The sequence below is a fragment of the Cebus imitator genome, unplaced genomic scaffold (genome assembly GCF_001604975.1).
Source record: "Cebus imitator isolate Cc_AM_T3 unplaced genomic scaffold, Cebus_imitator-1.0 Scaffold68, whole genome shotgun sequence".
In the NCBI taxonomy this organism is placed as follows: domain Eukaryota; kingdom Metazoa; phylum Chordata; class Mammalia; order Primates; family Cebidae; genus Cebus; species Cebus imitator.
In genome coordinates this window covers 9,072,276-9,085,129 of record NW_016107383.1, presented here as the reverse complement: position 1 = coordinate 9,085,129, position 12,854 = coordinate 9,072,276, and the positions used below count along the sequence as shown (strand labels likewise).

The following is a 12,854-nucleotide window of genomic DNA, read 5'->3' as shown; positions in this document are numbered from 1 at the left end:
AAAAAAAAAAAAAAAAAAAAGAAATACAGGTATAACCAGTGTACAGGAAAAATACAGATAACAGAGGATCATATTAAACAACACCATGTGAAGACAAAGAGGAAAATCCAGACTACAGAAAACTCTAGAGGAGAAATGACTAGTTATTTAATGAATAAACTACAAGGAAAAAACAAAAGACGAATATATCAACAAAATACATTGTGTGAACCTTGTTTTGCTTCTTACTCAAACAAATCAATGATAAAAACCAGTTATTAGACAAATTAAGGAAGTTTCAACAATGACTAGCTAGCTATATGACAATATTAAGACATTCTTATTAATTTTTAAAGAGTGTTATAACACTCTGGTTGTTTCCAGAAGGGCTCTTATCTTTCAGAGATAAACTGAAATATTTATGGACAAAATTATATGCTTAGGCTTTGCTTCAAACAATGCAGTAAAGCGGTAGGTGAAGTTATTGATAAAAATAGAAATGGCCATTCATTGATGATTATTGTAGCTTACGGAAACATTTAGGGGCTCTGATGGAGGAAAGGTTGGTATAAATAAAACAACATAAAACAAAAACAAAAACAAAATTACTTAGGGGTTCATGTATTTTTCTATTTTTGTGTATATTTGATATTTTGCACAATAAACAAAAGGTCAGCAGACCATATCTAAATTTGAAGGTAACTTTTTCTAATATGACAAAAAAATATTGAATAAAAAACAAATGAAAATTTATAATTTTTTACTAGAAATTAAATTTCTTAAATATTCCTAGTGTCTTAAAACACACATTACCTGGTCACAGCAAACACTTTGTATAATATACTAGAGCTTTCGGGTGGAGCTGGCAGTTGGTATTTGCAAAAAAGTGTGTCACATTCCCAGGCAAAAATGGAATTATCTTTAAAACAGCTGAGGATGGTATTACTTAATGGTAGAAAGAAAACCTAAGGAGAAATAGAAAAAGTTAGTTTTCACATAAGGTTAATAGCACTCTTTAAATTTAAAATTATACAAGTAGTTATTTTTCTTTATTAAAATATTCTTTTCTTAAGCTGGAGAGAAAAACATTTCTAATATATGCTAAGGCGTAATACTGATCATTTCATAAATTATTATTAACTTAAAAAAAAACAAAACACTTAAAAACTAGGTATACTATAAGGACTAGGCAAGTCACAAAATTCTAAATGACAGTTTAAAAAATTTCACCTAATATTATTAAAGAGTTAAATGAAAACAAGATACAATTTTGAATATCAATTTTACTTTAAAAATAAAGCACACTCGGCTGGGCGCAGTGGCTCACGCCTGTAATACCAGCACTTTGGGGGGCCAAGGCGGGCGGATCACCTGAGGTCAGGAGTTCGAGACCAGCCTGGCCAACATGGTGAAACCCTGTCTCTAAAAATAAATAAATAAATAAATAAATAAAATAAAGCACATTGGCTAGGTGCGGTGGCTCACACCTGTAATCCCAGCACTTTGGGAGGCCGGGACAGGTAGATCACTTAAGGTCAAGGGTTTGAGACCAGCCTGGCAAACACGGTGAAGTCCTGTCTCTACTAAAAATACAAAAATTAGCCAGCCATGGTGATGGGTGCCTGTAATCCCAGTTAAGAGGGTGAGGCATGAACCCGGGAGGTGGAGGTTGCAGTGAGCTGAGATTGCGCCACTACACTCCAGCCTGGGCAACAAGAGTGAAACTCCATCTCCAGAAAAAAAAAAAGTCCTTTGGGAATAATGGCAAAGTGTTTTAAGATAAGTGTATGTTAAGCATTTTTTATAAGACTAAAAAGTTGAAAACACATATGTAACCACATCTTATTAGAGATGCAGGTTATTTAATGGACAACTGAGCATGAAACTGATAGCAAAGTTGAAAATCTCATTATTTTATTCTCCTAATTTCCATTTTCTGTCACATAAGCATTAACAATGCTTACTTTTGTTAATAAAAAATTATTAATGGAAATTAATCAATATTTTCTCATAAAAGTTTCAGTGGCCTTGAATATAATTTTGTGTGTCTTCTGTATAAAACACAGACATATATAATGCACTATAGAACACACTGGTTAATTAAAATAATCTACTCAGGATTAACGCCACTAAGACAATAAAAAATACTAACTCAACTATAGCAGATACTGACAGATCAGGCAAGGGCCTGATCAAGCTCCTTTCTTCCTTGGCTCACTTTGCTAAAGACAATCTCTGGTAGATCTTTTGCTCTCAGATTCACTGTTAGGAAGATTTACAATATGAAGGCCTTATAGATTTCTATGATATATAATGAATGCATTAAATCACTGTTTCAAAACTGATGTCCAGAAGTGACTTAAGAAAATTCTTATTATAATTAGCAGTCATTTTTTTTGAAAAGTAATAAAGTGTATTCCTACAGGGAAATGCAAAAGCTGAAAAGTTAATGAACATCAACTGCTATTTTGGCAGAATAGCTGTGATAGATTATTGCCTACATGATTATTCATTATGAGATTTGTGATTTTAATTGCCAGATTTTAATGATTATAAAATTGTTCCTAATGAAGCATGTCATCATTATTTAGATAGTGTCATCTCTTGAGAAACATAAAAACCTTAGGAAAAACTTCAAAACATTAACAAAATATACTTTTTGGGAGGTTAGGTTCAAGGAAGGGGCTGTAGTTTTCCCTTGCAGAATACAAAAATCCTAAGCTTTCCAATTTAGTTTTAGGAGGCAGATGAACCCTTTTCAAGATAGGTTTGTTTGTTTTATTTATTTTGAGACAGAGCCTCCCTCTGTCACCCAGGCTGGAGTGCAGTGGCTTAATCCGGGCTCACTGGAATCTCCCAAGTGATTCTTGTGCCTCAGCCTCCCAAGCAGCTGGGACTATGGCACATGCTACCACTCCCAGCCAATTTTTTATATATTTTAGTAGAGACAGGGTTTCACCATGTTGGCCAGACTGGTCTAGAACTCCTGACCTCAAGTGACCTGCCTGCCTTGGCCTCCGAAAGTGCTGGGATTACAGGTGTGAGCCACTGTGCCTGGCCCTTTTTCAAGGTTTAAAGAGTTTAGGATAGTAATATTAGCAAGGTATCAATAATCAAATGTATTATTTGGCAGAAATTTAGTGAGTGTCCTGGGTACACTGGCTGAATTAAGTTCAGTAAAACACTCTTTATTAGATGTTTTCTGATATCCATCACAAAGCCTTTTCTGATACCTACTGAACTACAATAACCACAAATCCTGGAGATTCCAAAATCCCTAACTAATGAGCTAAATCTCTTACCTCCAAGCATCAACAAAAGAATAAAAATGTACTAATTGAAAGAGGTATAACCGGTTTACTTCAGAAGTAGTAAGGCTTTAGATAAAGATAGGTTTGAAATTGAACTGCAACTCTCTTCTAAACTATGTGATACTGAACAAATTACTTAACATTTCTGGACAAATTACTTAATATTTCTGAACTTTGGATTCCTTTCTTGTAAAATGGGGATAATAGTATCTACTCTTTAGGATTAAAGCTTTAAAATAACTATTTAAAATGCTTGGTTCATGGAACGTACTGAACAACTGGTATCTATTACTATTACTACTAATTACTACTATTACTGCTTACAAAAATCAGTGGAAAAGAGGTTAGAGTGGCAGGTTCTTTAAAGACACTCTGAAATCAAAGATCCATAGCTCCTTTTCTGACACCCTTGGGGCCAGATGTGTTTCAGAATTCAGATTTCCAATTTTAGATAGGTAGTATGATGTATATTCTATAACATTATGTAGAACCCCCAGAAACCTGGGCACCACCCCATACTCAAATCTATTAATATTTCAGTCTTGTGTCAATTCAGTTCAGATTTTGACGCCAAATGAATTGAGGTCAGACTGCATTTTGCCACTGAGTTATTTGAACACCTTGGGTTTCTGAATTGTTAATATAATATAGACAAAAACTGAATAAATAACAATTACCCTACAGTTTTATTTTTTCGAGACAGGAGCTCGCTCTGTCGCCCAGGCTGCAGCACAGTGGTGTGATCTTGGCTCACTTGCAACCTCCGCCTTCTAGGTTCAAGCGATTCTTGTGCCTCAGCCTCTCAAGTAACTGGGACTACAGGCACCTACTACCACACTCGGCTAGTTTTTGTATTTTTTTGTAGAGACAAGGTTTCGCCATGTTGCCCAGGCTGGTCTCAAACTCCTGGGCCCAGTGGAATTTCCCAAACGATTCTCGTGCCTCTTAAAGTCAGCCTGCCTCTGAAAGTGTTGGGTACCTGGCACCCCACAGCTTTTTAAGAAAATTACCTAATTGCACTGAGATAATCCTATAATAGGCTTGACAGCAACAGCTGCAATTTTACCAAGCACTTACTATACAACCAGCACTGTGCTAACTTTGTATAGATTATCACACTCAATGCTGAAACCCACCCTGAAGGAGGTACCACAGGCTGCGGATTCCTTATGCAAAATGTGTGGAAGAAGAAATGTTCTGGGTTTTTTTGGACTTTGGAATATGTGAATTATATTTTCCAGTTGAGTATACCTAAGTCGAAAATCTGAAATCTGAAATGTTCCAATAAGCATTTCCTTTGAGCTTAATATTTGAGCATCACGCTGGCTCTCAAAATGTTTCCAATTTTGGAGCATTTGGGATTTCAGATTTTTGAATTGGGAATGCTCAACCTGTATTTGTGACTGTTTTTATCCTACACATATGGTAAATAGTTTGTCAAAAATGTTCAGCCATGAAGCTACTCAAGACTTTAGATTTAACGTCTAGTTTAGAGAAAATACAGGTGAAAGACAGACAAGTTAAATAACACCGATGAAACAGAAAACACAACTCCAGAATGTGGGGTATTTTCTAAGATAACTGATCTGATCGCTACAAAAAATCAATGTCATGAGAAAAAAAGTGCGAGACAATGTGAGATTAAAAGAGACATCATAAAATGAAATCCGTAACAAAAGACCCACAGCAAGTCACTTTAAGGGCCTCATGTGTCATCAAAACAAATAAATAAAGTTCTATTTAAAATATAGAATCAGAATCTGTAATAAAAATATGAGTTTAGTAAGAATTTGATAAGAATTAATGTTTTCAGGGGCACATGTTCTCAGAATATCTTGAGGGCTGCGTCACAGGAAAAAAAAACTTTTTAAAAAACTCATGTTGGCCGGGCCTGTAATCCCAGCACTTTGGGAGGCCAAGGCGGGTGGATCATGAGATCAGGAGTTGGAGACCAGCCTGACCAACATGGTGAAATCTCATCTCTACTAAAAATACAAAAATTAGCTGGGCGTGGTGGCACACACCTGTAATCCCAGCTACTCAGGAGGCTGAGGCAGGAGACTTGCCTGAACCTGGGAGGCGAAGGTTGCAGTGAGCCAAGATCGTGCCACTGCAATCCAGCCTGGGAGACAGAGTGAGACTTTGTCTCAAAAAACAAAAACAAAAACAAAAAACCTAACGTTTTACTTTAATATTAAGCTTACAGTTATTTCCTGTTTTCAACAAAAGTGGTCATCACCTGGCCCACCTCCAGTCTTTGTACACCCCAGGAGCTAAGAATGGTCACTTTATTCCTTTTTTTCCCCGAGATGGGTCTCACTGTGTTACCCATCTTGGTCTTGAATTCTTGGGCTCAGGGGATTCTCTCACCTAGCTTTCAGAGTAGCTGGGTTCCTGGCTTTAAATGGTTACATTACATTCTGAATAGTTATATAATTTTGCTCTTGAACTGCAAATTTAAAAATTATTTACTGGTCCTTTAAGAAAAATTTGCTGAGCCAGGCACGGTGGCTCATGCCTGTAATCCCAGCACTTTGGGAGGTTGAGGTGGGCGGATCACCCAAGGTCGGGAGTTTGAGATTAGCCTGATCAAAACGGAGAAACCCCATCTCTACTAAGAATATACAAAATTAGCCGGACATGATGGTGCATGCCTGTAATCCCAGCTACTTGAGAAGCTAAGGCAGGAGAACCTGAACCCAGGAGGTGAAGGTTGCAGTGAGCCGAGATCGCACCATTGCACTCCAGTCTGGGCAACAAGAACGAAACTCAGTCTCAAAGAAAAAAATAGAAAAATCTGCTGATAACTTAGACCATAAACATAAATTTATTGCTAAGTTATCAGCAAATTTTTCTATTTTATTACTATTAATTTTTGAGACAAAGTCTTGCTCTGTTGCCCAGGCTGGAGTACAATGGCACGATCTCGGCTCACTGCAACCTCTGCCTCCTGTCAAGTGATTCTCTTGCCTCAGCCTCCCCACTAGCTGGGATTACAGGCGTGTGCCACCATGCCCGGCTAATTTTTGTATTTTTAGTAGAGATGGGGGTTTTACCATGTTGGTCAGGCTGTTCTCAAACTCCTGACCTCAGGTAATCCACCCCCCTTAACCTCCCAAAGTGCTGGGATAACAGGCATGAGCCACCGCGCCTGGTCCTGTTTTATTATTTTAGAACAACTTACTATAAGCACACAACACACTATACATACATTTTCACATTTAATTTGATTCTTACGGCACTAACATTAATATACTATATGCACACATCACACTACACATACATTTTCCACAGTCCTACTTTTAAACTAAAATGTGTAAATGTCCAATCAAGGTCAGCATTGGCAACTATTCAGCATATACTGATTTTAATTTCATACTGAAAAGAACAGATGGTTTTTGTGTCATGTGTCATTGTTTCATAACTGTTTCCATGGTGGGTTCAATTCCCAATGTTCTCTTATTTGAAGCTTAAAATTCAAAATGTAAGTAGCAATTAAAGAAGAAAAGACCTATTAAGACATTTGGCCTAACTCCCTAATGAATAAGCTGGTACAACTTTTCTCTCTTTTTACTTATTAAAAGCACATTAAAGAACTCTGGGATTTCCATGGAGACTACAACGTATGTATAGTGTGATGTGTGCTTATAGTAAATTTTTGGTTGATATGCATTGTTAGCTGTTCATGTTAATAACCTAGATATTAAAAGTAGTACTGCACGTATAACCTGAAGCAAAATAATTAATCACGCAAGAGACTCAGATAATCCTGAAAATAGGATTTAGCTAATGAAATAGAAAGAAAAAAAAACCTTAAAAGCAAAAGATGGTGGGCGTTAAGTAGACAGGGTCTTCCTTGGACTAGAACAACCTAGCAATGCCACATTTCAAGTGGTTTGAGGAACTGGGCCTGCGTGTTCATTTGAATAAAATCAGCCAAACAGAAAGCTTTCAAGACGAAAGACCTATAATTCCATCCTCTCCTGACTTCTCTACTCCTAACATTTTGAACACCAAAGCCTGGCACAGAACTGGTGCCCAGGCTGAGTGTGGTGGCTCACACCTCTAATCCCAGCACTTCGGGAGAGCAGGTGGGTGGATCACTTGAGGTCAGGAATTTGAGAGCAGCCTGGCCAACATGACAAAACTCCGTCTCTACTAAAAATACAAAAATTAGGGCCAGGCGCAGTGGCTCATGCCTGTAATCCCAACGCTTTGGGAGGCCAAGGCGGGTGGATCACGAGGTCAAGAGATCAAGACCATCCTGGCCAACATGGTGAAACCTTGCCTCTACTAAAAATACAAAAATTAGCTGGGCATGGTAGTGCATGCCTGTAATCCCAGCTACTCGGGAGGCTGAGGGAGAATCGCTTGAACCTGGAAGGTGGAGGTTGCAGTGAGCCGAGATCAGGCCGCTGCACTCCAGCTTGGTGACAGTGAGACTCTATCTCAAACAAACAAACAAACAAATCCAAAAATTAGCCCGCTGTCATGGTGCATGACTGTAATCCCAGGTACTCAGGAGGCTGAGACACAAGAATCGCTTGAATCTAGGAAGCAGTGGTTGCAGTGAGCCGTGATCATGCTACTTCACTCCAGCCTGGGTGACAGAGCTAGATACCCTCTCAAAGAAAAAAAAATAGAACAAGGGGGAAGAAGAAAGGGGAGAGAGGGAGGGAGAATTGATGACATGGACAATGTCACGTCATCGTGACACAAAGTGCCAGCATCGTGGAAGACACAGACAGATCCCTAGAGCTGAAGAGATGCCGGGCTTGGAGGAAGAAGGGTCACGGGGCACTGAAAAAGGGTGGGACAGCCAAAGTCTCCTTGACTCCATCCCAGGGCTGGGGAGGCCTGACCCTACAGAAAGACTCCACCCTGGCCTCACACCCTGCCAGCTCTGGCACTTGCAGCTGGCCATGCTTCATCTCCAGATCCCTGGGTCTTTGTGTTTGGGGAACAACAAACACTGCCTACTTCATTGAAGTAGTGTCAGAACTGCATTGAGATAATGTATGGAAAGTTATGAATACAATGCCTGAAACGGTAGTAAAGGTTTCAGTAGCTATCATCACAACTGAAGAAAGGGTGACTAGGTGGAGAGAATGGGAAGGTCATTGGGTGTGGTAAAGAAGGAGGAGGGAACAGCAGTGTGGAAACCCTATGAAAGAGACCAGTTTGGACGTCATATAGGAAATCATAGGGGATGACAGCCAGAGGACATAAAGGACAAAATAACAATGGGAGCTACTATAGAAGGGCCTGGCAGACTGCCAAGCCCGTGACATGGATTATTTATTTTATCTCATTTTTCTCACCAGCCCTGGTAAGGCAGTTATCACAGACCCACGTTCCTGTTCAGGAAACGGAAGCCCAGAGAGGTTGGTTATGTGGCTTGTCTGTAAAAAGAAATGACAGAACCAAACGGGCATTTGTGGGGCTTAGAACAAGAGTACAATTGGAGGCTCATATACCATATGTTTCTACATGGTTGGAAAAAAACAAAATAAATGGATTTTTAAAAGGTGGTATATTTAAACAATGGAATTCTAAACAGCAATAAGAAAGAACAAACTACTAATAAATATAATAAGGATGGATGGATGGATCTCAACATTATACTGAGTGAAAAAAGCCTTACATGAACTATTATTGCATAGTTCTGTTTATATGAAATTTTAGAATAGGCAACACTAATCTATGGTGGGAAAACATCAGAGTGGGCTCACCCAGGGAGGGATACAATGGAACTTTCTGGGATAATGGCAATGTTACATCTGCACAGATTACACAGGTGTGTGTATTTGTCAAATTTAACAAATGAATACCTAAGACTTAAATATTTCATTTGATGTAAATTTTACATCAACAAATATTGAACCCTAGTAAATTAAGTACAGGCTTAAGTATTTATAGGGAAGTACACTGATGACTGAAGTTTACTTTAAAACACACACACAGCTGGATGTGGTGGCTCATGCCACATGTAATCCCAGCACTTTGGGAGGCCAAGGCAAGAGGATTGCTTGAGCCCAGGAGTTTGAGACCAGCCTGGGCAACATAGCAAGACCTTGTCTCTATGCAAAATTTAAAAATTAGCTGGGCATGGTGGCACATGCCTATGGTCCCAGCTACATGGGAGGCTGCGGCAGGAGGATCACTTGAACCCAAAGCTGTAGTGAGCTATGATTGCAACGCTACACTGCAGCCTGGGTGACAGAGTAAGGCCTGTCTCAGAACACACACACATACACACACTCTCTTAACAAACAGAGGAACAGAAAGATGGAGAGAGCGGCTGGGTGAGTGGTGGCTCACACCTGTAATCTCAGCACTTTGGGAGGCTGAGATGGGTGGATCACTTGAGGTCACGAGTTTGAGACCACCCTGGCCAACATGGTGAAACTGTCTCTACTAAAAACACAAAAATTAGCTGGGTGTGGCGGCGCATGCCTGTATTCCCAGCTACTTGGAAGGCTGAGGCAGGAGAATCGCTTGAACCTGGGAGGCAGAGGTTGCAGTAAGCTGAGATCGTGTTACTGCACTCCAGCCTGGGTGACAGAGAAAGACTCTGTCTCAAAACAAACAAAAAAGAAAGATGGATAGACCCATAAGAGAGAATAGTACCATGTACAGGAAAGAGTAGTACAGTAACATGTTAATGGTAGAATCTAGATGCTGAGTAAACGTGTTCCAAAAATTCTCACAAATCTGCATATTTCAAGTTTTTCATAACAAAATGTCAGAAGGTTAAAAACGAAAACAAAACCAATCAACTAAACAACTTTCACCTTAGGAGAGTTGAAGGTACACAGCTATTATTTTAAAAAAGAGCTCACTAAGTCATAAACTGTAGCTAAAGGCAGCATCTTTGTGTTGGCCACTTTGCTTTGCTTGTTGCTGAGTTACAGAGCTACAAGGACGAAGTGAATCATTACTCTTACATCATCTATACATCCTGCTGACCAAGAAACTAGCCCGAGAAGCACAACAGGCCAAGATGTCCCCCCTCACTGACCTTCTGTATACCCACAGACTGGCGAATATTCAGCTTTCTTTTTCTCTGAAAGGTATCCAAGTCCCATAATTGTGCTGTATCAGAAGAAGTAGTGATGGCATATTTCCCTGACGCATGTACAGAGATTGAAAATACTGATGATTCATGTCCTCTCATCCAGCTAACTAGCTCCTTGGTGACTGTGGTAAAAAACAAAATTGTTAGCCAGGTAAAACACTATACATCTAGAAATAACACTACATAGAAACACCATAGATGAACTGATCCAATGGGCAGTTAGGTATTACATGAGGCACCTCCATTAACATCCACAAAAATGGAAGCCCGTGGCTAGCTGATGAAGTGTACGCTGGGACATGTTAGCAACATCTCTACCATGGAGGCAACTGGAGAGAAAGCTGACAAAGACTTTGATGAAGAATAACCTCAAAAGTGATGCTAGTGAGTTTGGGCTTTCTCTTGTGGGTAATAATTGTATGTAAAAGACATCTAGTCTGTGTTTTAGAAAGAGCACTTTGAGGATATGTGGTGGAGAGGAAGAGATTGGACATGAAAGACTTGTTTCTCTTGTATGTTTATATGCTGCTGTAATAATCCAGGCAGGAGATGTATCGGAGGGCCTAAACTAAGAAAGTGGCAATGGAGAAAAGAACAAATTCAAGAGCTACTAAGGAGAAAAACCAAAAATATTAGTGATCAAGTTGATGTCCTGAGATATAAGAGAAGTGAAGGCTCCGGTGGTTCCAGCTCCGTTATTTAGGCAGATGGTGATACTGTTAGTGGATGTAAGAAATACACGAGGTGGGGCCGGGTGGTGGCTCATGCCTGTAATCCCAGCACCTTGGGAGGCTGAGGCAGGTGGATCGCTTCAGCCTAGGAATTTGAGACCAGTCTGGGCAACGTGACAAAACTCTATCTCTAAAAAAATAAGAAAATAAAAAGTAATAACAAATACATGAGGAGGGGCAGATTTGTCAGTGTGAGACAATGATAATACATTTGGCTTTTAAACTTGATTCTGAGGTGCTTGTGTGGTACCTGTGTAAGGAGAGAAAAGAGTCTGGAAGGGAAAACATCAAAAACTATTCATGATAATTATCACTGGGAATAAAAGTGTAGGTGATTTTTATTTTCTTTTACACTTTTCTGTATATTTCCAAGTTTTCTACAGTAGGCATGTTTTACTTTTATGATCAGAATTTCCCCCACCCCAGAAAGATGGAACTTAAGAATAGTCAGAAAGCAAGATATAAATCTGGGAAACATTTAGCTATAAAGTAGGTCAAAACTGAAGACAGAGAAACAGACAAATCCCTTAGGGAAACAGCAATGGTTTCCAAATACCATTCTGAAGTCTGGCATTAGTTGATGATACATTTTCCACTGGTCTTCAATGAAAGAGAAAAATACAGACAATGTAGTGAGTTTTTCATAAAGTCAAATTTAAAGTACTAACTACCCCTTCGTCTGTATTATGCCACTCCCTGTTTATGTTGAAAGAAAATCCCTTGTTTTATGAAATTGTATTTTTTTCCAATGTCAATTAGCAACATTAGAAGTTGACAAGCTATGTGAGTTCTTCCACTTTTTAAATTGGGTCAAAAATCAAGGAACCACTGAAAGAATTCAGGAGACATGATTAAGGAGCAGTTAGTTAGAAAGGCAGGAGGAGAACCAAGGTCATAGAATGAAAACTAAAACTAAAACAAAACAAAACAAAACACTTTCAACATAATCCCAATTGTTAAATGCTATCGAGAAGTAGGATGCAAGGTATAAAGATGACTTAAACAATCAGGGGTTAGGGTTACTGAGGACCTTGGAGACAGAAGTCTCAATAGCAAGGAGAAAGGGAAGCAGGAGTCGGAATTCATCAATGGATACTGCGAAGAAGCAGAATTTGGCAGACAGGGGAAAGAAGGAGGGAGATGGTATCTAAGGAAGGAGTTTTGTGCTGGGGGTTCAGTAAAGCAGAAGAAACTATAAGAACACGGAGCAAGGAAGAAAAAGAGGAAAATATTGGAATCTCAGGAAGGGTGAGTTATAAAGACTTCATTTTTCAGATATTTTGTCACAGCAATGTTTGTAACACCAAAAATTGAAAACAGTTTAAAAGTCCAGCAATAGGTAGTAGGTTAAAAAATTACGGTAAACATCTATACAGTGGAATGTTAGGTATTGATTTGATACGCTATATGAAGTTTAATGAGGTACAATCATCCCACAAAACAATAGAGATATAGGATAAGTATGCATTTGTTAGACTATTTAAAAAGTGTATACATAGAAAACAGACTGGAAAGAGAGAGTCCCATCATGAAAACACTGTGTCTCTAGGCATTACTGTAGAATCGCTGTTTTTTTTCTTCTCTGTATGTAGGAGGAGAGTGTAGTACAGTGATTAAGAGCAGTGACTCTGGTCGGGTGCGGTGGCTCACGCCTGTAATCCCAGCACTTTGGGAGGCCGAGGCGGGTGGATCACGAGGTCAAGAGATCGAGACCATCCTGGTCAACATGGTGAAACCCCGTCTCTACTAAAAATA

General features: G+C 39.2%; 1 protein-coding gene across 5 annotated transcripts in view; it reads right to left on the bottom strand.

Annotated features, from left to right (window-relative positions):
* TBC1D31 (TBC1 domain family member 31) overlaps nucleotides 1-12,854 on the bottom strand; it is a 75,690-nt gene that overhangs the window by 51,178 nt on the left and 11,658 nt on the right. For all 5 annotated transcript variants that reach the window (XM_017530725.2, XM_017530722.2, XM_017530720.2 and 2 more), the window contains 2 exons: nucleotides 10,312-10,490; nucleotides 793-944 (listed from right to left, as the gene is read on the bottom strand). In XM_017530725.2, the coding sequence (XP_017386214.1) occupies nucleotides 793-944; nucleotides 10,312-10,490 (331 nt within the window). The remainder of the gene's footprint in view (nucleotides 1-792; nucleotides 945-10,311; nucleotides 10,491-12,854) is intronic.